Source organism: Mycetomoellerius zeteki, unplaced genomic scaffold, assembly GCF_001594055.1.
Source record: "Mycetomoellerius zeteki isolate Tzet28-1 unplaced genomic scaffold, Tzet1.0 scaffold172, whole genome shotgun sequence".
Lineage (NCBI taxonomy): Eukaryota > Metazoa > Arthropoda > Insecta > Hymenoptera > Formicidae > Mycetomoellerius > Mycetomoellerius zeteki.
Genome location: NW_017256675.1, coordinates 503,912 through 526,242, shown reverse-complemented (window position 1 = coordinate 526,242; position 22,331 = coordinate 503,912). Strand labels below are relative to the sequence as shown.

Sequence of the window (22,331 nt, the reverse complement as noted above, 5' to 3'; positions counted from 1 at the left end):
AAATTTTGAGACCGGATTCGAAATCGGCGACCTCCAAAACTTTTAGATACGACATTTCAACGGAAACGAAGTACTCTAACAACCTCAACGAAAAGAGGCTTCAGGGTACGTAACACGCCAATTTTAAGAGAGGAATGTTCTATAGAAGGCTCGTTTTAGAATATGAATAAATAGTTTTATCTGTCTTTCTATATTCTATTTATATTTTAAAAAATTAATATATATGTTTAAAGAAATTATTACAACTATTCATTATTGATGCATGTTATTTTTTTATACAAATTCATCTTTTGTTCTTCAAGTAAAGATGACATGTATATAATCGAGTGTTCACGTAAAGAGACAAATTGATTAGTATAATATAAACGTAATAATGCCTATTGCAAACACACATTATTATTCTTGTTGGAATGGCTAAAGCAATCTGCCACGCAAACGCCATGGGTTTGATGATCAGAGCGCGAAGTAATTTCGGATTTCGCTTTGAGGAGGGGATCACACCGCGAGCGATCTGACCACTCGGACGTATAGTTTGCCTCGTGAGAACCAGTCAATGGAAGATCGTGCAACACTAAACAGTGACGGCACTCGGAGGCATCTCGATACACATGTCGGGCCCTCGCCTTCGCCCCTCCGCTCCCTCTTCAAACAGCTCTATAACCCGGCTAAGCTCGGAAGATGAGCCCCGCTATCGGTATCGCGAAACTAAACCACAATTTCCGCACGGTATCACCTGTTAAGCGATCCCCGTGTTCGCACATAAACAACGTTGTACGTGCTCAAAATCAAGAAATGGGTATAAAATAGCTGCGCTATCCGAAATTATCGTGTTAATTTTCTTACACACACACACACACACACACACGCGCGCGCATCGAATTATCTTAATCCGGCGGAAATGCAACTTCTTCCATTATTAGATATTAAAGAAGCAATGGTAATCCAATCCCTTAAGTTAAATAACATTTTGTTATTTTTAATTTCCATCTATGTCAAAGTGTAAATCAATTCATTTCTGTATTAGTTTCAAAGTAAACATTGCTCATAATAACGCATGCATTTAGCAAATAATAAACTGTACTTGATTCAAATTTAATTCCATTGTTTGAATCAGATCAACGACATGTTGAGTAGAAGCAACGGCGACCTATACATAATTAAAAATACTTCAAATTGGACATAATTTGATGTTATGAGAATTTATACAGTAAATTAAGGTTTTCGCCGCGCAACCGCTGATAATGATATTTTTTAAAAATATTAAATTTTCGAATTTTTTTTACGCTATCTGTAGCAAATAAAGAGCAAAAAAATCTGTGTGTGCTTAATTTTTTTGTAGCACCACTGGATCTATTTTTTTCAGTATGGGAGGGTCCAGCTTTATCTTAACCTGGACCCCCCATGTTTTTTTTTCTTCGTAAATCGCTGGAGCAAAAAATTTTTTTGAGAAGAGAATGGGGTACATTGATCATTACACTTATAATAAATTGAATGTGCAGATAGAAATGGGCAGATAGAAATTTGCCGAGCTCTTATAGGATGCCAAAAATACATAAAGTAGGAAATCCGTTACGTATAATTGTAAATTGTATTAATAGTCCTCAATATCCATTGGCAACTTTTATAAAAACAATTATAGAGAAAAGTATGAAAAAAGAAGTTGGAAATATAAAGAATAGTTTCGATTTAGTAAAAGAATTAAACGGATTGAAATTAGAATCTAATTACGAACTGTATTCTTTTGATATAGTTTCTATGTATACTAACATACCTACAGATCTGGTAACCAATGGTATTGAAAAAAGATGGAATGATATCGAAAAAACACCAATATTCCAAAAAAAGAATTCTTAAGTGCGGTCTCTCTAATCATTAATTCAACTTGCTTCAAATTTGATGAAAAATTTTTTAAACAAATTTTGGGTATGCCCATGGGGTCTCCACTGTCTCCAATCTTGGCGAATATTGTTATCCAGGATTTGGAAGAAAAAGTGTTTGCCATTATAAACGTTAATATATCGATTTATTACCGTTATGTAGACGACATTTTATTAGCAGCTCCAAATAATCACATTGAGAAAATAGCAAACAAATTCAATATGTATCACGATAGACTAAAGTTTACGGTTTATGGCGAAGGTGATTGCATAAATTTCTTGGATGTAAAAGTAATTTTAAACAATTGCAGCATCAAGTTCGACCTATATAAAAAACCTACAAATTCGGGCCGATACTTAAGTTACATATCTAACCACCCGATACAACATAAAAAAGGAGTGATAATAGGACAGCTAGATCGAATACTTATGCTATCACACCCTGAGTTCCACACAAAAAACATTAACGCGATGATTAACATATTAATCTTGAATGGTTATCCTCTAGAATTAATATTTTCCACTGTGAACAATAGAATAAAGAAATTATCGAATAGAAAAAATATTTATACAAATAATAACAAGAATAATGAATCTAGTGACCTTAATAGAAAAAAATATTTTACCGTACCGTTTGTTAATATAAATTTGTATAAATTTAAGACTATTGCATCAACGAATAATTTTAAAGTGGCTTACAAACCCACAAATACACTTAATAAATTTATAAAATTAGGCAAAGACAAGCTGGATAAGATGGAACAATGTGAGGTGGTGTATAAGATTGGATGTCTCGATTGTAACTCCACATATGTTGGTCAAACGAAAAAAAAATTGAAAACAAGAATTAAAGAACATCAAGAAGGAGAACATCAAGAAATCTAAAGATTCGCTTTCTGTTGTGTCACAATACCAAATTGAATTCGAGCAATGAATTCAATTGGGATATGAATTGGATATAATATGAATTGGGAGGATATACAATACAAGTATTAGACGTTGAACCGGGTTGACAAAAAAGAATTACATCCGAAATGATTTTCATAAAAAAACAAATCAATGGATTAAATAAGCAGAGCGATACAGAGAAATTACCAGAAATGTATAGTCCTTTACTCAACACATTGCCCCTTCCTTAATTTTAATTTACCCTCTTTTGTCAGTCGTTTTGTTTATTTAAGGATGTTGATTGTTGCGCAGAAAGCGCTCTAAATGTCGTGCACGACTTTTGATGGACGTTGGACGAACCAATACGGACACACACGTATTAACACGTACTAATACGCACTTCTGCGTATATTCAGAAATCCATCTCGGTTCATGAAAAGACAAAAAAACTAGTTGCAGCATCGATAGAAGATCCATTAGGTACTGTGGCCCCTTTCCACCGCGTTTCTCCGTCCTCACATTGTTGCCGCTTGTCGCGGCTTCGTCGTCGTTATGTCTCCGCGGCTCCGCCACAATTACGTTTTAGGAAATTCAACCAATCAGGATCCGGAAGAAAGGCTGTACGGTGATCATGACCTCAGTCAAGATTCATTCGACCAGCGATCGTGCGACTATTCACATCTCTTAATCCGAGCTAAAGTCCACAGTTTTCGGTTTCATTCCGAGTGATTTACTAACGTGTGTGTCAATCGTGATTCAGGGCAATAGCCCCTAAGCGTTATCACGGTACCGTCCGACCATCGACTCAGGGTGAATACGCGAGCACCCTCAGGCGTTGTCATAAAGCGACTCAGGGCGTTACATCGCCCCTAGGCGTACATCGCAAGCTACAGTGGCATAACTGAACTGAAAACGCGAAGTTTATCTACTGATTTTCTGTATTGTATAAAGATGTATATTTTGTAAATTATTGTAAATAAATTTTACGAAACGAAAAGACAGTGCGGATATTAATAGTATCCCATTGAAGACAAAACATTGATTATGAAAAGAATTAGCAGTACACGTAGATCCTTTTCGCCTTTAAAATGTTAAGTAAAGACAGTATGACGGATACTAGCATTACTTATCTCATCAATTTGATCGAATCACAGGTATTTATATCCAAGAGAGTTTGTGCAATGATTTTTGCAATGATATTAATTACGATTACAATCATTAGATTCTGGAAAAATTTGTGGCTCTGTCAACTCTTGATATAGAAGAACTGTAATGGACAGGTTCATGTAACATTATTCGCCTAGCATATTCAAATGCACGAAAGGTTAAAATTGAAACTAAAATAGTAGGCGTTTTTATTTTTAGTTATAAGACAAGTAATATTTGTAAATGCATATATCAGGAAAAATCTTTTAAATAAGTTGACTCGTAACATGTTTTATGTAAATTTCTGACGATTATACTGAAGATGGCCTAATTCGAGGCCGAAACGTCTATACTTATATATGTAAATCCGATTACTGTTATATAAAGACAAGTTTCCGCAACAAAAGAACGTGCGTTTTGTGGTGGATGCCCTACATTTTCCAGTTAAAAAAATTTTTTTTTAGCAAATAATTAGCAAATAAAGAGCATTAAATTTTTTACTTATCGCAAATTTGATTTTCGATGGTCCAGGTTAATGAGGGTGTGTAAGAACATTTATATTTTATTGTACACGAAAAGAACGGTTTTGCTGAAGTATCTAAAAATTTAGCTAGATACAGATCTGAAAATAACTTTACTGGACTATCAAAATAATCACGTAGGAATCTCAAGAATGAGCAACGCTGCAAAAAATTTCGTCGTAGCAACCAGAGCATCCTACATAATTATTTTGATAGTTCGACAAAATTATTTTCAAATCTGTATCTAGCTAAATTTTTAAATATTTTATCAATAACCAGTCTTTCCATGATATATTCCTTAAATATATGCATTAGTAAATTTGAAATATAACAAAGCCCTCCGACGTACAAATTGTCGAAACCTCGATCAAAGTGAAACAAAGAAGGAAAAAGAAAAAATCCATTGCGCCTGTACTGCGACGTCAATGTAAACGCTGAAGGGGTATTACGAACAGTTCGACCCGGCTGTGCCAGCGAGAAGCGGAATACGGCCGGTCGCGTGATAAATCACTCCGAAACGTCGAAGGTAAAGCGCGGAAGATATTCCGCGGAAGGTTAGTAATCATGGAACCGAGTGGAAAGAGAGACAAACGGCCCACTCATCATTACGCCACCGTGCGTTTGCTACCGAAGTAGTGCAAACTCTACCGGGCGACCGTGACTGTAACTGCACACCGATCACGTTACAAGGTCGAGGCGGTTCATCGCTGCGAGGAACATGCGCCGGTCGCGAGTAAAGCAAGATCAGATAACACGAGTTAAGCACAAAGTTATAATTATGATATCAAAAATAATACCAATATCAATGATTAAGCGACGGAGCCACAATAGAACGATAATTCCGCGGTAACAAAATTATTACTATTAATCAGCAACGGTATCAGTTAATTGTTAACAATGTTTACATAATTAATGTGTAACAGTATCATTTGGTTGATTCCAGGGTGCAGGAGAGCGAATGGAACGTCAACGACTACGAAACACTTTACGAGATACGGCGATAGATATTTAGGAATGTATAATCGCTTACGTAACATCACCTTCATTCAATTGAACACTTGGGGTGCACTTTATTACTCATTAGACGTAATACACTGTTAGAAATGTTTGTGAATTTATAATATCCTTACAATAAAAATGTGCAATAAATTTACAAACCATATAACATTTTGTTGTGATTTCACAATATTTGTAAATTTACAATAGAAATTTGTTGTGAATTTACATAACTGGCGTGCCGCGCTTGCGTATTAGAGATTTGCATATACTTTACTACAAAATGTTATTGTAATTTCACAATACAACTGTTTAAATTTACAGCACATTTTTGTTGGATAAAAACTTCCAATACTTTTGGAAGTTTACAATAGAAATTTCTTACAGTGTAATATTCAGGTAACATTCAAATAGGAGAAATATGTAAATCTTTCATTTATGAAATAAACCAGTCAGTTTTTCCAAGTCTTTGACTTCTTGTTCCTTAATACACCCTTTGACATTTCAATTCCTTCATTCGAGGAATCGTGTCGCAATTCGCAAGACGTTAAAGTCTCTCTAAACACTAATCAAGACGGTGACTTCTTCATCGTGGTTAGCACTCGCCATCTATCGTTCCACTCAGTCGCGCGATTATTCTTCTCGTCCAACTTCTCACTCCCCTCCCCCCCTCTCTCTCTCTCTCTCTCTCTCGTCACGAGCGAGCGCTATCTTTTTTTTTTCATCGCCGCGCCAGTCGGTTCGCGACGATCTACTCTACTCATGGCGGTGGCGTCCTTCGTTCTTTTTCCACCCCCTTTACCACCCGGCATTCATTTTATCCTCTCGCGCTCTGAACGCGTCTGCCATCCACCCTTCTCCTCACCGACAGCCCTCTTTCCTCCGTTTGCGCACAGACACAACTATGGAATCTTCTTTCATCCCTGAGTCTGCCCTTTTGGGATGTCGTATCTTCCATCCTACCCTCGCTTTCTCATCGGACGAGCTCGATCTCTCGCAATCTCATACCGGAATCCTTGCGCAACCCTCAGACGTTAGACGTCTATCAGCGGCGAGAAAGGACGAAGGACGAAATTACGTCGAGACGATCACGCACGCCGCTCGTGTACCTATATTTATAGTTAGAAGTCGCCGTGGCCTTCTAAGCAAGAATCGTGACGGAAATAGCGTTAAGATAGTATGCATACCGCTTTGACACGCGATACATCTACAACAATAAGCTCATTGGCCCCATTATTGTATTTAATGGCGAATAAGCGAGGTTGGACCAGAGGGAATCAAACAAAATTGCAAATTAGTGGCTCGAAAAAGGAAGAGTTTCAATCAAATTTATCTTAATTATGTAAATATACACTGTGAAAAAAAATTCTGGTTGAAAATATGATGAACCAGAATTTTCTAGTTAAATTTTGTTAAAATTCTAGTTGAGATAACCGGAACTCTAGTTGATATAATACTTCTGGTAAAATCTATTGTACTAGAATTCTTATTTTTACCAGAATAATTATATCAATCAGAATTCTATATAGTTATCTAGACTAGAATTATCTCAACTAGAGAATTCTAGATTTAATCAGAAGATTCTGATTAATCCATTTTCTATCAGAATTACTATTTAATCCAACCAGGCCATTTTTCAGTGTATTATTAAGGGAATCAATTCTCAATTCGATTAAGTCTAATGTGTAATACTGCACAGACAAATACGTATGCTGTACGTAAATAATAACTACTTGTTTCAAGTACTTCGAAAGTTCATATATTCGCAAATTTATCATAATTATGATAAACTTAAGTTTATTATAAACATCAAATTTATTCAAAATATATTCTGAACCCTAGTAAATTTATACTTCATCCAATCAAGATTATTAAATTAAAACAAATTCGATTTGCTTATTATATAAAGTTGCTTATTCGATCAATATTTAAAAAAAAATAAATTCTTGTTTTGATTACATAATAATGAATTTTTCTTAAATTTTATAACAAATATATTTTAAAATTATCATCAAGAAAATATTCTTTGTAAAAAATGACCGTCGTTTAAAAAGAAAAAAGTAAATGGAGTAATCACTTTTCTTATAGCAATAAAATATTTTTTTATAAGAGTAAAGATTAAAAATTCGCGCTTATTCCGAATATAGAGCACACGGTGACGTTTCCTTCGAGCTTCCTTTCAGAGATATTCCGTGAAATTTTTAGAACCATAACGAAAACAATATTAGCGCGAATATCGAAACATTACGCGTTATCAACGATAGATTTGCGTAAATAGAGAAAATATTTGATGTGAAAAGATATATGAAAACGCAGAATGAGAAATCAAATTAGAGTTAAAAAAATTCTCACCCCTGGGAGAAATATAGAGCAATTGTTGCGGAAATGCTCACCCGTCACAGCGAGCGATAAAAAGTTAGCAGACAGTAAATCGAGACAAGTGAAAAATGCGAGTGGATCGGATCGACAAGCGTGCGTTTTCAATTTCAAAAATCGGTTCATCTCATGATTTTATTCGTTCGCCTATCTTATAATATCTCGTTTCAAAAAAGAATATCACTCGTAGAAGAGAATAGGATAAGGCAGCGCAGCGCAGTGGACAATACGGCACATAATACGTAAAATTATTATATTATAAAAAAATTCATTTGCGCGCCGATAATACGACGCAAATAAACTTTTTTATAATACAATAATTTCATGTATTACGCGGTGAAAATGTTATTAAATCTGTCATATAGTGATAGACGAAATGTTTAGCTTTAATTTTACCTTTTCTTTCATTAAAACATTTTTCGTAATAAATATTTCATTTTTCCTTAGGTGCGCAGCGTTTCCCATTCTCCCCTGCCATTTCGCCTCGCCCCGTCCCGAGAACGAGTCGTTCGATACTCCGCGAGCAAGTCGTGAACCGGTCGTTACTTCGCGACGTCAAACTAACGGGCTTAGAGGAAATTTGTTATCAATGGAATTAATTGGCCGGCTCTGGGAAACATTTTAACGAGGCGCCGCGCCACGTCGCGTAGGCGGACGGTTAAATGCGCAATTGACATCGCGGCGAAGAAGTTACCTAACGGCACGGGGATCAGGAAGGGAAGACTCGTCTGTGACACGCGCGTGTTCACGTTAAGTAATAAGAATCAATTTCCGTAACCGATAGACTAATAGACCGAGGTTTCCACTCCTGCCATAATTCATCGCCGTCCTTCGCACACACCCGTCCGTCCATTCTTCCGGTATTCCGCTCCGCGATTGCAACCTTGAGCTTTCCCAAAACCAGCCGAAACCAGTTAAGAGACAAAGCGATATACCTACATTATATATGAAAAACAAAACTATAGTATATCATAAATTATTACGTTAAAATCTTATCAACGTTAAAAACCAAACCAAACGCGATATTTTGCATGCATAATGCGTCAGGCAATCTGATATTTCATATTTAATGATACCTCTTTCATCATCGGTATTTATCGCTGATAAAGATATTTATTAACAATAATAAAGTTAAACCATTTATACATACATATATTAAATTAAGATATTTATTCTTTGATAATTCATTTAACTCCTTCCTTTGATACATTCCATTCCTTCGTAATCTTTCCAATTTAAATATTAATTTAATTTAATATTTATCTACTTATTTTGATATTACTTATTTATTTATTTTAATATTACTTTAATTTAATTTAAATTTAATAAATTTTATTATTGTTGTATAACATTTTGTGTGTGTGTGATAAAAAACAAAGCATTAAAATTTATCTCGCGTGTTTCAATAAAATAAAGTACCGTATGCTTTAAATCCTAAAGATATATTTTAAAGAAATATTTAATATATAGGTATACATTACTCAGAAATACATTACTAGAGTTTCATGAGCTATTATATTATGCAGTACAAATACAAATAACCGATATTCCAAACAGAATGCTTGAAATAACATTTTCTCGCATCAGATTACTATGTATATTCATATCCCGAAGCTGCTGTTCTCTCTCGGTAAATCTTAACATCGCCGTCCTTCATAATCAAACGACGCTTTATTATCATTAGGTTGCTCCTAATTCCCGATCGTTTCCTCCTTCACCGCTGCCGCGAACGCGAACCGTATTACGTTTCCTTTACATGCTGTCATTACGTCGCGTAAATCACCGCGTCGAGAGTTTAATTCGAGTTCCTCGGACTCGCTGGTGCATTTCTACGTCGCACCGTTATTCGTTCGTCGTAGGACAGAATGCTGATTTGCATTATTGTCGGTGCATCCAGTGTCAAGTATCAATTGTCAGGGCAACACCGATGCGCATAAACAGCGACTCGCAAACCGCACATTCACGTACGAATGATACAATGCGGTGTGTTTCCCCTTGCCTTTTTCTTCGCAAGCGATTATACTTACTCTTATTTATATACATCGCTCGCAAAAAAAGGAAACGTTACGATTTAATTTTATACAATTCCCAGCTCTAATTTTCTACAATCTTTTCTTAGTAATAAGAAACAATAAGGTAATCGTTTTCTACAAATCTGCATATACAAGCCTTTTCCTATTTTTTTTTCTTTCCTCATATATACAATAGCGTTTTCAATTATAGAATGACATCATTGGCGTACAATTTAAAAAAGAACAAAGCAGAAGATAAAGTGGCAATAAAAAAGTATTGAACAATAAGGGGCTAAGAATGAAATTTTGAGATATACCGGAAGAAACTACATATATTAGCATTTTCGACCGTAACGGATTTGGTCGCTCTGAAAGCGATTAAATACAATTTGCTATGAACTTATGTTGTAAACCTGAAATGTGTTTTCGAGTACAGGTCAAGCTTTGAATTAATCTCTAGTAACCCAAAATGGAACTTGTGACGTCATTAATTCCTTTCAGAGCGATTAAACCTGCTATGATCGAAAACGCTAATACAGTTTCGGTATATCTCAAAACTCCGTTCTTGACTCCTTATTATTCAATATTATTTTATTACCAATTTATTTTTTGCTCTGCTCTTTTTAAATTTTTTTGATTTTTTAAACAGCGATTTAAAGTGAGCCTCCGCCATATAAATCCTCTCTCCTCATTGCTAGCTCTTCATTGCTCCCCTTTTCATCTTCAATCTTCTTCGAAACCTTTCTTAACTCTATACCAATTCCTCGTTCATCATTTATCAAAATGCTTGATGTACACTTCGATTTTTCTTGATTTTTCAAATCACATGTGACTGCTAAGTGTAGAACTGCTCGACTGTGTCCTCTATTCTTTTCATCACATTCCCATTATCTCTCAAAAACTACGTGTCTCTCTCTCTCTCTCTCTCTCTCTTGCTCTCGCTCTCGTTCTCTCTCTCAAAACTTTACTTTCTTTTTTATCATACTTTGCTATATTAATATGTTCCAGTTCATAACCAGCAATTAAATCATAATACATCCAAAATTCTTATCATTTTTTCTATTGTATTTATTTGATCATGTATTGTATATCATATATTGCTCATTTGTCATAACAACGACATAAGTCAAAAATTTTTTACAATGTCATTCTGTAATTAAGAAAAAATAAATTTTTGTGATTTCAATAAAATATAATTGTTACTGTCATATATTTATGATTCGTTCATCAATCTGAGTCATTTTAAAGAGACGATAGTGATTTTTTTATTTTTTACAATGTTTGTGCTGAAAAATTCAGTAATAATTAGCATTAAAAATTAATCAGTAGGATATCCCAAAATCATATATACATTAATTAAAAATAGAAGTGCTGGATATTTTAATGAATCAAAAAAAATTAATATTCAGACACTAATGAGATTAATTTTAGTTTAAATTATTGTAAATTGTAATTTCATATTAATTAAAGAATTATAATTGATTTTTTATTGCTAATGTCTTTATGAATTTCCGAACTTTTAAATGGTTGTGTGGGTGTGTGTGTACACGCGCGCGTACATGCGTGTGTATGTGTTTAATTGTATATGTAACAGTAACTATATATATAGTTACTGTTATTATTATTATAGCAGTAATAATCATAATTATAGTAATATATAATTATAGTTACAAATACCAAACATTTTTCTCTCTGTGCACATATAAATTATATTATATTCAAATATTACATTAAAAAATTTAAAATTCACATAACCATAGAATCACGAACTTATACAAACGTATAAGCTCTGCAAGTTATTTCTCGTGGATTACGTTCATGCTGCATCTTGTTAATAAAATAAAATAAAATTATCTCTGACTTCTGTCTTTCGAGAATCAATTGATGTCTTGGTAGATTTAATCTTGTTGCCGCGGGTCTCGAGTGCCATAAAGATGACGTTGTTTCCTCGCTCCCTGATATAGCACTACAAGTGCATTGACTTCTATATTCACATTTGCACTACCGAGCCAGTGCATATACGATGCACGTGCCTCCGACTGCATTCGCATATATATGCACCGCTCCGCCTTGATCTCTCATATCTGCTGACTGCCGAAGGTGGAAATATCGAAAGCTCGGCACAAAGTCGACATCGCGTTAATACGATCGTCAAAAGAGGAAGAGAGACAGCGCGAAGAACACCGGAAAATGTCGGTGGAAAGATAAGTCCGTCGATAGAAAACTGGCTATGCATTCACGCGGAAACGTTCTCTCATCGCGCCGCTGTATCGAACATCAAAATCGATGAAAAGCACTAAACCGGAGAAATAAAAAGTTAAACAGCGAGTACAATCGAGTTAATAATTGCGTTAGCGAGAATTTCATTTTAATACGGATTTCACACATACGAGGTTATAGAGAAAGCTTAATATCTCATTCGGTTCAATGTACTTACATATTCAATTGTTATTCAAAGTAAACCGTATAGTATAGTAAATAAAGCTTTGATAACACAAAGAGAATTCAAGTGCATTTTCCTGTATGATTATTACACTTCATTAAAAGAGAGAAATAAAATCAGATTAAGATGAAATAAATATTGTAAGTCGTAAAAATAAATGGATAGATCTATGATTAAAAATCAAAATAATACTTAAAGTATTTCATGAAAATATTATATCACGAGATAGACTAAATTTCGATATAAATTTAATTAAATATTCGCGTAATTTTAAACATTGAAAGCAATGTAATTGAAATTGCGATCGGTATGCGATGAAGACGCCGCCGCGCCGTTTGAAATAGTTAACGATCAAGACAAAGGAGTAATCGCGTGCCGAGATGACAATGAGCGCAACTAAACGCGACAGAGGGTGAAAGAGGATGCGAGGGTGCGACAGACGAAGGAAGGGAATTATCCAAATTCACGGCGGACATTACTGAGGTTAAACGACCGCTATGGTTAAATTCGAATTCAATGGACTCGTGCCAAGAGTACGATTAATTAACAGCCCCCTCAATAGCACGCATCCCCTATTTCGGGAAGGATTTTGAGAAGGAACGACGTACCAAACTATTCAAGTCAATCGCGATGCAAATAGAACATGATTCAAACTAAATAGTAAAAATATAAGAAGAAAGATAGTAGATGAGTGCATCGAGGAATAAGGAGTACCGCAATGGTGCAATCGTCGCTGCAGAAGCTCTCATGGGAAACATTAAGCACATCGTAAATTTAATCGAGCTATCTTACTCCTTTTTAACCGCTAACGATGCATGAACATAGACACGGTATCTATTGTCTTAATCTCTAACAAACGTGTTTTCACAAGAATGTGTGTCGAGTTAATCAATAGAAGTCAAGTTAATAAATAATCAACGCTGTAAAAGTGCACGAGATACTTAGTAATGTAGGTTTTATAATCTTATCTCTTCTATAAGAGATACTTCAGAGTTCTATTTTCCATCAACACGGAAGATCCATCCGCGAGTTAATTTTATTATCAAAACGACACGATCTTCTCTCCGCCATCTATATAATTTCTGTTAATTTCCTGATTAAGACATTTTTCTTCGAAGAATAGACGCGAACTCCACCACTCACGCTCTAATGTGATTAACACTGTTACTACGAGGCGCTCCAGTTTTCATAGTATCGATTTACCATTCGTAGCTTTCTCAAAATTAAGCAATCTTTAATAGATATTACAGATTTGTATATTTAGACAATATTCTGTTCATCTACACACCAAGAGAAATTTCTGAAAATGAATGAAACAAATTTTCAGATATCAATCAGAATTCTGGTTATCACAACTAGAATTATAATAGATTCAATCAAAAAAATTCTGATTTGTTCATTTTTAACCAGAATTCCAATTAATGCAACCAGGAAAAAATGCAGGACATTGTCTATCTCCTGCATTTTTTCAATGCAGGAGATAGACAAAATATTTTTAATATCTGGAATACACTATTTATTTTATTACTTGTTTTATTAATAAGAGATTGGCCCACAATCTACTTTAATACACATTCTATAATCCTTCGAATAATTGTTCAATGCTTGAATAATTATCAATTGAATATTGTACTATTCTTTCAATAGAATATCTTTCAATTGCTTATATAAATGATATTGGAGAGAAAATTTTTCTCTCTATTTTCCGAAATTGCTCTCAGTTCTTCAAAACTTTAACGTCTTTCTTGACCAATAAAATCGCCTAATTTTAGTATAATTTATAATTTTAAACAGCAGAGTGAGAAACAGATTTCCTCTTCCATATCTCTCTTTTAAACAATTAAAAAATATTCTGCTAGAAGAAAGTATAATTGCATTATAGCAGTTGCTATTTAAGTCCGTATAACTTTATTCTAATAAGAACAAAATTTGTATCAAGAACGACCTGTTATTGATAAAATAAGTAAATATATTTCTCATGTATTTGCATTATTTTATCTTCTGCGTAGATAAAATAATTCTTCCTCGTAGTAACATTTCTATCGAAGAAACTGACAAAAAAATTCTATCGAAAGAAATTCGATAGATCTGCCTTTCAGCAAGATTCAAAACCGGCCCTCCAGTTTCGATATCCAAATTACACACCATTTAAATTAATGTACGTACAATTAACAAACCGTCCTACGCGCGGTTTGCTACTGACTTTTATTTTTCCCACCCCCGCGCTTATAAAGCCACAGAATAGAATAGAAGTACACGAAGTAGGTATACCACAGCCGCCACCGCGTAATGCCCGGTGATTATTATTTTCCAATAGGAATAAAAAAAGAGCGGAAAAGAACAAAATGTCGGGAAGAATATACGCGTGGGGGGAGTTGAGGATGAGATTCGCCCACTCGCACACTTCGCCATTATTCAGGTATCTCGGGTAATTTTCCGGTAGCATATACTACAACGAATTGGAAAAGAGGGGTTACTGAACCATTGTTTATTTCCTCTAGTAGTCCTCGACTTTCCCTCCACCTCGTTTCTTTCTGTCTCTTCATCTCCCCCATTCATCTGCACCCTATCCTTCTCAATCTTTCTCCGTCGCTCTTTCTCTATCTTTCTCTATTTCCGGCTCTTACTACCTACGACTCTCGTCAAGCCACCGCATTATCCCACCCTCTCACACACCGGGTATTGATTCCGTCATACCACCCCCGCCGTGAGAGACCCAGACTTGCTCTCTCCAACATGAATGTGTGCGTGCACGTGTACGCGCACGTCGGTGCCCGACGTCACATTTGTGTGTGTATTTAGCCATCGAGCGCATTCCCTTGCCCTCTCTTCGTCCCCCTGTGCAGTCGGCGTAGCGCAGTCAAAGCGACCAAAGCGGAAAGGGAACGAAGAAGGGAAACCGGTAGAGTAAGAGGGGAACGGGATGAGAAGAGGAGAGAAGAGGAGAGTCCGGGGACGATGTGAGAGAGGGGCAGTTTAATAAATTGCGCTAAATGGTAGCTTGCGTGGTGCACTCGCACAAGCGCGCGCGCGCAGCCGCGCACACACAACGCGAGCACGCGTAACGGAAACGTAACCCATGTAATGACAATGTTGTAAACGCATCGTTAAAAGTCCCGCCCCTGTACCATATTCTAGCCAACTATTCCAGCTGACCGTAAATTACAACTTAACGCATGTACTTTTACATACGCAAATATACCGACGCGTATACCTGTGCAGCAAATGGTTAATCGTATAAATATTAATCCTAAACGAGGAGGATAAATATTAATCCTGAATTGGCCAAAGTGAAGGGATTTCATTACTAATCGTGCGGAAAACCGCCGACAACGATATCGTGAAGATAAAACACCGCGGATACGAAATAAAGTATTGAATGGCAAGTTTTAGGTAATATTCATTGCGAACGATTGAAAATTTCATTGTGTATTCCATATCGATCATCAAAGACTTTTTAATCACGATATTTCCCGGTCTCGAGTGCGGTGTACTAAATATAATGAAGGATTAAAATTTCAAACCTCATCACCGTTGTATGTATTACATAATTGCATTGTGCGTGGAATCCCGATCAATTATACACAATTCAATAGGACGAGCTCGTAAATGTATGCATTTTAAATGCCATACACATTTTGTCGTAACAGAGCAAATCAAGAGCTTATACATTTAATTAACGCGTTCGTTGCGTCGAAAGCGCATGCTGAATTGTTTCCATGTGAAAAGTGTATTTCACGCATAAACGCTTTTGGCGAAAAGGGAACGGTGAAAAGGGAGGTTAATTAATTATGTCGTGCGTTGTACAATAATTGACTGTCCTTCGAGTGAAACGCGTCTCTATGACGGAAATCGTTCGCGTCGCGACGAAATCATCATGACATTATTATACATATATAGCGCGCGCGGCAACGAAGCGGCGAATGCATTTTCATTCTAAACGATTATTATAACGCGCGAAAGTAATATAAACACTTTCTGATTATCGTTGGTGGTTAATAAAACCCATCGTGATTTTACCGCGCTATCAAACGAGCGTGCGCGTGATTTATTGCGCAATAATTATGCGACGATATATAATTATTTAACTTGTTTAACGATTTATCCTCCCCGATTTCGCTGCAAACGATTTACTGGTATAAAAAATCTTAGCAATTGAAAGGTTTAATGTAACTATCAAATCATTAATTTTTTTATAAGCTTGAAAAGATGGATATAAATTTAAGTTCTTTTAACTTTAACACTAATTTTCCTCAAGTTGTTATAACTTCCTTTAAAGATGTAAAATTAAATTAAACTTAACTTTCTCAATTTTAAAACCGAGTTTCGAGAATGTGAAAAGCTGGGCCGTGTTAAGTTTTTCGATTTAAAATGACAATGTAAAATCGTGGAACGTTGAGACGTAATGACTTGCAACTCTATTATTGTATTATATGTGATGTTTTGGTTGTAAGTACCTACAATCAGTACAAAAAAAGTATCAGCTAAAAAAACAATATTAGATAATATTAACCAAAAAATTTTTGTCATAAATACGTCCTGAAACCAACTGCAAAACAACAAATAATTTGATTTATATGGTTTCATGTTGCTAAATGATCATATATTATATGATCATATTTGCTGTATATTTTACAGTAAATAACTTTTAAACGAATAATTGGCCCCAAACAAACCTTTGCACAAATATTTACTAGTTTTATTAATATACATAAAAAGTGATTTAAATCGTGATGTTATTATTTTATCAAATTTGCAAATAAGTTCAATAAAACACAATTTTACATAAGAATCAAGGTAAAAAAAAATTAAATAACTTTTAAATCAATAAAAGAATTGTACTCAAATTTTACATAAATATTCACATAATAATAGAACAATCTATCATATTTTTATATTTTTGATAATGTTTCGAGGTATAATATTACTTTCTAAATTCTTTGGAGTGGAATCTTTGAAAATTGAGCCAATCTTGAAAAAGTGGCTCAATTTTCAATCTTTAATGCCTACTTCCACCAATGTAGATTAACTTTAATCTTGATTGAACTTACATCTTTTCTAATCTTTAGAACTAGAAAAAATGAAGAGTAAGTTGAATCAAGATTAAAGTTAATTTATAATATTGGTGAAAATGGGCATAAGAGTGAGATTTCACTCTTCAGAGTGACAATTTACTTTAAAAGTTTTAGAGAGTATTATATACGTACATCCTTAATTATCGTTCGGCAAGTCTACTCGATAGGCCAAATATGCAGACGGCGAAAGCGAGCGCCGCATAAATCGCGAAATGTGCGAAAATCCAACCGGCGCGGGCGCGGCGCGGAGAAACTGGCGGACGTGCGCGACAATGGCGTCACCGGCGGATTATCGAATGAGAGGGGAGATCGAGCACAAAACGAAAACGCACAATGCAAATTCACGAGATACAGAACATATGTAAATCACGCGAGGCAGAGCCGCACGAAAATCGGAGCGGCTTTAAAAGTGGCGAAGACAGGGACGAGGATGAAACTGTTCGCCGACTTCTTCATCCCCCTTAAAATTCAACCCGGTATTCTTCTCGGAACAGATCTGAATAATGTAGTAGGCGACGAGAGGATGGCCAAGAGAGCACGCGCTCTGCATTCCCCCCTTTGCCGTCTGAAATCCAAAACTTAAAAGCCACATGGGCGAAGGGAACGCCGGAAGGGTAGGAAAAGGTGGAGGAAGGTGATGGCGTCTTCAGGATTTCTCCATACTTTCCCCATGAGGCATTAAGGTTATTAAAAGCGATTTGAAAGACTTCAACACCCAGATGTACCTCACACTATCGGCGCTTCGTTATCTCGATAACAGTCGATTTAACTTGACACAGGAATTTATAGACATGCTCGCATGTGTACACTGCGTTACGGTACGTAGAAACGAACGAGTCATTCCCTCAATGTGCCGCACATATGCGAGTCGATGTCCTGGAAAAAAAAAAAAAAAAAAAAAAAACAACGCCCGTTTTCGTTTCGCGTATACAAGTCAAAGAGACGTCGATATCCATCTGAAACTGGCACGATCAATGTCGTTCAACGACTCGGAAATAGGAACGAAGCTGGGGGGATGTTACAGAGCTAACACGTTTTCCCTCGATTTCATTTCGTTCAATTAGCTTTTCAGTTAAATATATTAAATGCATTACGTTTAATGTGCAATAAACGTCAATTAAATGTATTCAGTTGTATAAAATAATTCATGTTGTAATATTTATATTCATTAAATGCAATATAATGAATTTATCGAAAATAGTAAAGAAATAAGTGAAATCAAGTAAATGATACTAATTTGCTACTAAGATTATATTACATGTATTTTTTAACAAAATAAAAAAATTATGAAAAAATTATAAATTTTTATATTAAAAAGTTTATCTACGATTAAAAATTACTTTAATAAAAAATATAATGTTTAAACAAAATAATTAAATAAAATAAGAAATTTTCATTTAAATTATAAAATTGTCATAATAATCAATATAAATATTAACCTTATAAAGCTGTTTTCATATGTACATAAGATTCATTTTTATATGGAAAGTATAAACTTCCAATTCCACTTTTTGCAGAGACTATGCATCCTAATTAAAATTCGATCACCCTTTTAATTACCAATAAGATACTTTTAAAAAGAGCAAAAACGCGATGTGTTACAAATTGATAAGTGCGACATTTCTCATTTCAAAAATTCTCTATCTTGCGAACAAGTTTCCCGGCGCAATCCAATTGCATTAATAAACGATAAGTTTTTCAGTACTACCAGTTTTGAAGTGACGTTTGAGAAAATCGACACGTTCCGCTCGGCCGATCGATCCCATATTATACCAACGCTCCTCCCGGCGCTCCTACCCGCATCATAAATTGCCCCCCGATAAATATGGTCCTTCCAACGATAGGATTCTCTCCGGTCGAGCGTACAATAGCGAATGACAAATGAGCGAGAGACAGAGCGAAATAAACGCGCGCGGGAATCACCGATAGTATCGTGAGACAGCGAGGGAAGACGGTGGAGTTCGTGCTCGCGCGCGAAGATGAACTCTTTCTCTCGCGCTTCTTCCGTGGGAATTTCTCGGTTAAGGAGAAAACGCGATTATTTCTGCTGCGGATCTATCTACCTGACCGCAAGGCCGAATCATGTCCCTCTTCAGTTGTTCCGTTCCAAAAAAGTGTTCTCGAAGATGAACGTACATACATACGACCACAATCGCAACGAATAAAATTCTTATAATTCGCCCGAAGAAAATAAATATTATACGTGCTCGGTCGCTTCTTTAACTGATTAGGACAGTATTATGGAATTGTTGAGAATGAATGACAATCAGAATTATTCCGTTTTCCCTATAAAACACAATAGAAACCTAAAAAATAATTGAACAATTTCGATTGGAATCCATTCTGAATAATTTCATAATACATGCCTACATTAGGAGTCAATTGTACATGGAAATGTGTAACGTTGAAGATTGTGTTAGTAACATAAACTAAAGACTCTAATCAGAGTTACGAAATAATGTCAAGGTCAGCGATACCAGTTTTTTCAGCAAAAATGTATGACTGATAGTGTGTATCGTATTACATTAAGCCAGAAACACATAGAAAATCATAAGCAATAAGCGAATTTGCCAATAACAATAGAGAACATACGGCAATAACTTTACATATTTTATTGTAATTGGCTGATTTTCTTACTGCTTATGTCTTACTGCCTTATGTTTTTGTATGTGCTATAAGCCGTAAGATCAGAAAATGCACAGTTTATACCTATTAAGCAGCGTCTACACTGAGATTTTAAGACGTGGAACTTAAGCTTTAAGTCTTAAACAGTAAAGCCTGGTCTACAGTATGCGAAGTAAAGAAGTTGGTTTAAGAAGTAAAAGTAAGAAATTGATCAATCACAATCGAATGTGAGAAGAATAATCGATTGTGATTGGTCAATGTCTTACTCTTACTTCTTACCAAGCTTACTCTTACTTCTTATCAAACTTACTCCGCATATAATTGTAGACCAGATCTGATAAAATTAATCAATCACAGTCGAATATGAAGAGAATAATAGATTATGATTGGTTAATTTCTTACGGTTTGAGGTTTAAGCTTAAATTTTATGCCTTAAAATTTAAATGCCGATTTATGTCTATGATTAGTAAAGACGTATCTTTGCTTTCCTGTGTAATTCATGATGCGCCTGCCTATAAATTTACTATGGACGAAGCCTTGACGGATGCCATGTAAATGACTTTGTGAATAATTATGACTTTTATCGAGAGACATTTCTCGCGTTTCTCTCCGTTCGTGTATCCGGCGTGCTCAGATTTTGCGTGCAACAGCGAAATTCGATACGACGCTTATCAGGCACGTACATCGAGAAGCAGTGGTTCAAAACATACGTGTGCGTATGCGATAATCTCGCAGAAACTATTTCGCCTCGACCCGTAAAAAAAAAATTTTATCCGAATAATCGTAGCACCGCGCGCCGCGATGTTCACACACAATTCCGTCGAAATCACTCGGATGCCGTCCCTTCCACTAGTGTCAAGCATCGAAGAGAACATATTTTATCGACTAGATCATGAATATTAATAAAAAAATGTAAATGCATTTGCAACATTGTACAATTTAAATATTAAAAAAGCACGTGTATGTCCCGCGGTAAATAAAAATATAAATGGCAGGTAACGAAAAAAAATTTGCTTATAAAACCAACTAACAAGGGAACCTCAACTCTCGAATTGTACAATTCTAATTTTAATAAAATTTTATATATGTATACTTAAGTTACATAAATAGATGAATTTAGAAAATATTATTAAATTATTTTTTTTTAATAATTTTGAAAAATAAATAAATTAAAAAAAAATTATTTTTGAAAAATATCACTAATGTAGATAAAAATAGAGGTGATTTTATTATGAAACTTTTGTATTATATAATCTTATAACATCTCGAACAGTTTCTGAGATATTATAAGAAAAGATATAATATTATAAAAATCGCTTTACTTATAAGGGATGATTTCACCCTTTAAAACCATTTTTCCACACCAACTGATACTTTCTAAATTCATCTACTTATGTAATGTATAGTATAAAAAGTTTCATTAAAATCAGAATTGTACAATTCCAGATATTTCCTTTAAGTAGTCAGCACACGAGTCACTATTATTAACCATGCAAGTGCTATCGATCGTATGTTGCGCGCGTGCACGTATAATGCTTTATGCAAATTCGATAGGTTGTACATGGATAAGTATCACACATTACCCAAGCAAAAAGCTGAATGGATCGCGTTTAGCGCTGCTAGACGACAGGACGGCGCGTATCGGACGGCGTTTTGCGCTGAATCGGCCTTAAACGAGGACGAACGAAAAAGCGCATTATTGCACAGTTGAGCCCGTGCACGGCACTCGGGCAGCAGGCAAAATGTATAAAGCGATCTCTCCTTGAGACACGGCACGCTCGATCGAGCAGCCGGAGCGAAAGAGAAACACGGGCGGCGAAGGAGCGACGACGCTTGTCGTGCGGAGCTCGACACGCCGCAGCCTTTAACGTACAATATAATCCGACGATCTCGTGCGAGAAAACGCGTATATTCCCACTGCTATCCGCCGATTCTACAAAAGCCTCCCCAGCGCGCGCGCGCTCGCGGATCCCCCGTATTCTCCTCTCCAGAGCACCGAGCTGTTTTATATTTCATATGCTACATGCCATACTTCCCATGACTTTCCTCTCGCTGTCTTTAATTCATACGTTTTCGCTTCTTGTGATCCTAGATTAGACAGAAAGCGATGTTAGATTACCTAATGGCTATATTATCTAATTTCTGTCTGTTAATTCTCAGAAAATTCTTTTGATAAAGAAAGATTTACGCATCAAATTTTTTAAAATCTACAATTTAAAGAGAGTCGCTTCGTTGAAGATTAGAATGTATTTACACTCTTGATGTTACTTTAATGAATGGATTATTATCTAATTTTTATCTATTAATTACCAGAAAATTCTTTCGATAAAAAGGATTTATTCGCCAGACTTCTTAAAATCCATAGTATAAAG

General features: G+C 35.4%; 1 protein-coding gene across 5 annotated transcripts in view; it reads right to left on the bottom strand.

The window, feature by feature from the left end:
- Positions 1-22,331, bottom strand: part of lilli (AF4/FMR2 family member lilliputian) — a 323,624-nt gene that overhangs the window by 140,066 nt on the left and 161,227 nt on the right. For all 5 annotated transcript variants that reach the window (XM_018445975.1, XM_018445974.1, XM_018445972.1 and 2 more), the window contains exons 3-4: positions 8,504-8,510; positions 8,365-8,372 (exon numbers count right to left, since the gene is read on the bottom strand). In XM_018445975.1, coding sequence (XP_018301477.1) covers positions 8,365-8,372; positions 8,504-8,510 — 15 coding nt within the window. The remainder of the gene's footprint in view (positions 1-8,364; positions 8,373-8,503; positions 8,511-22,331) is intronic.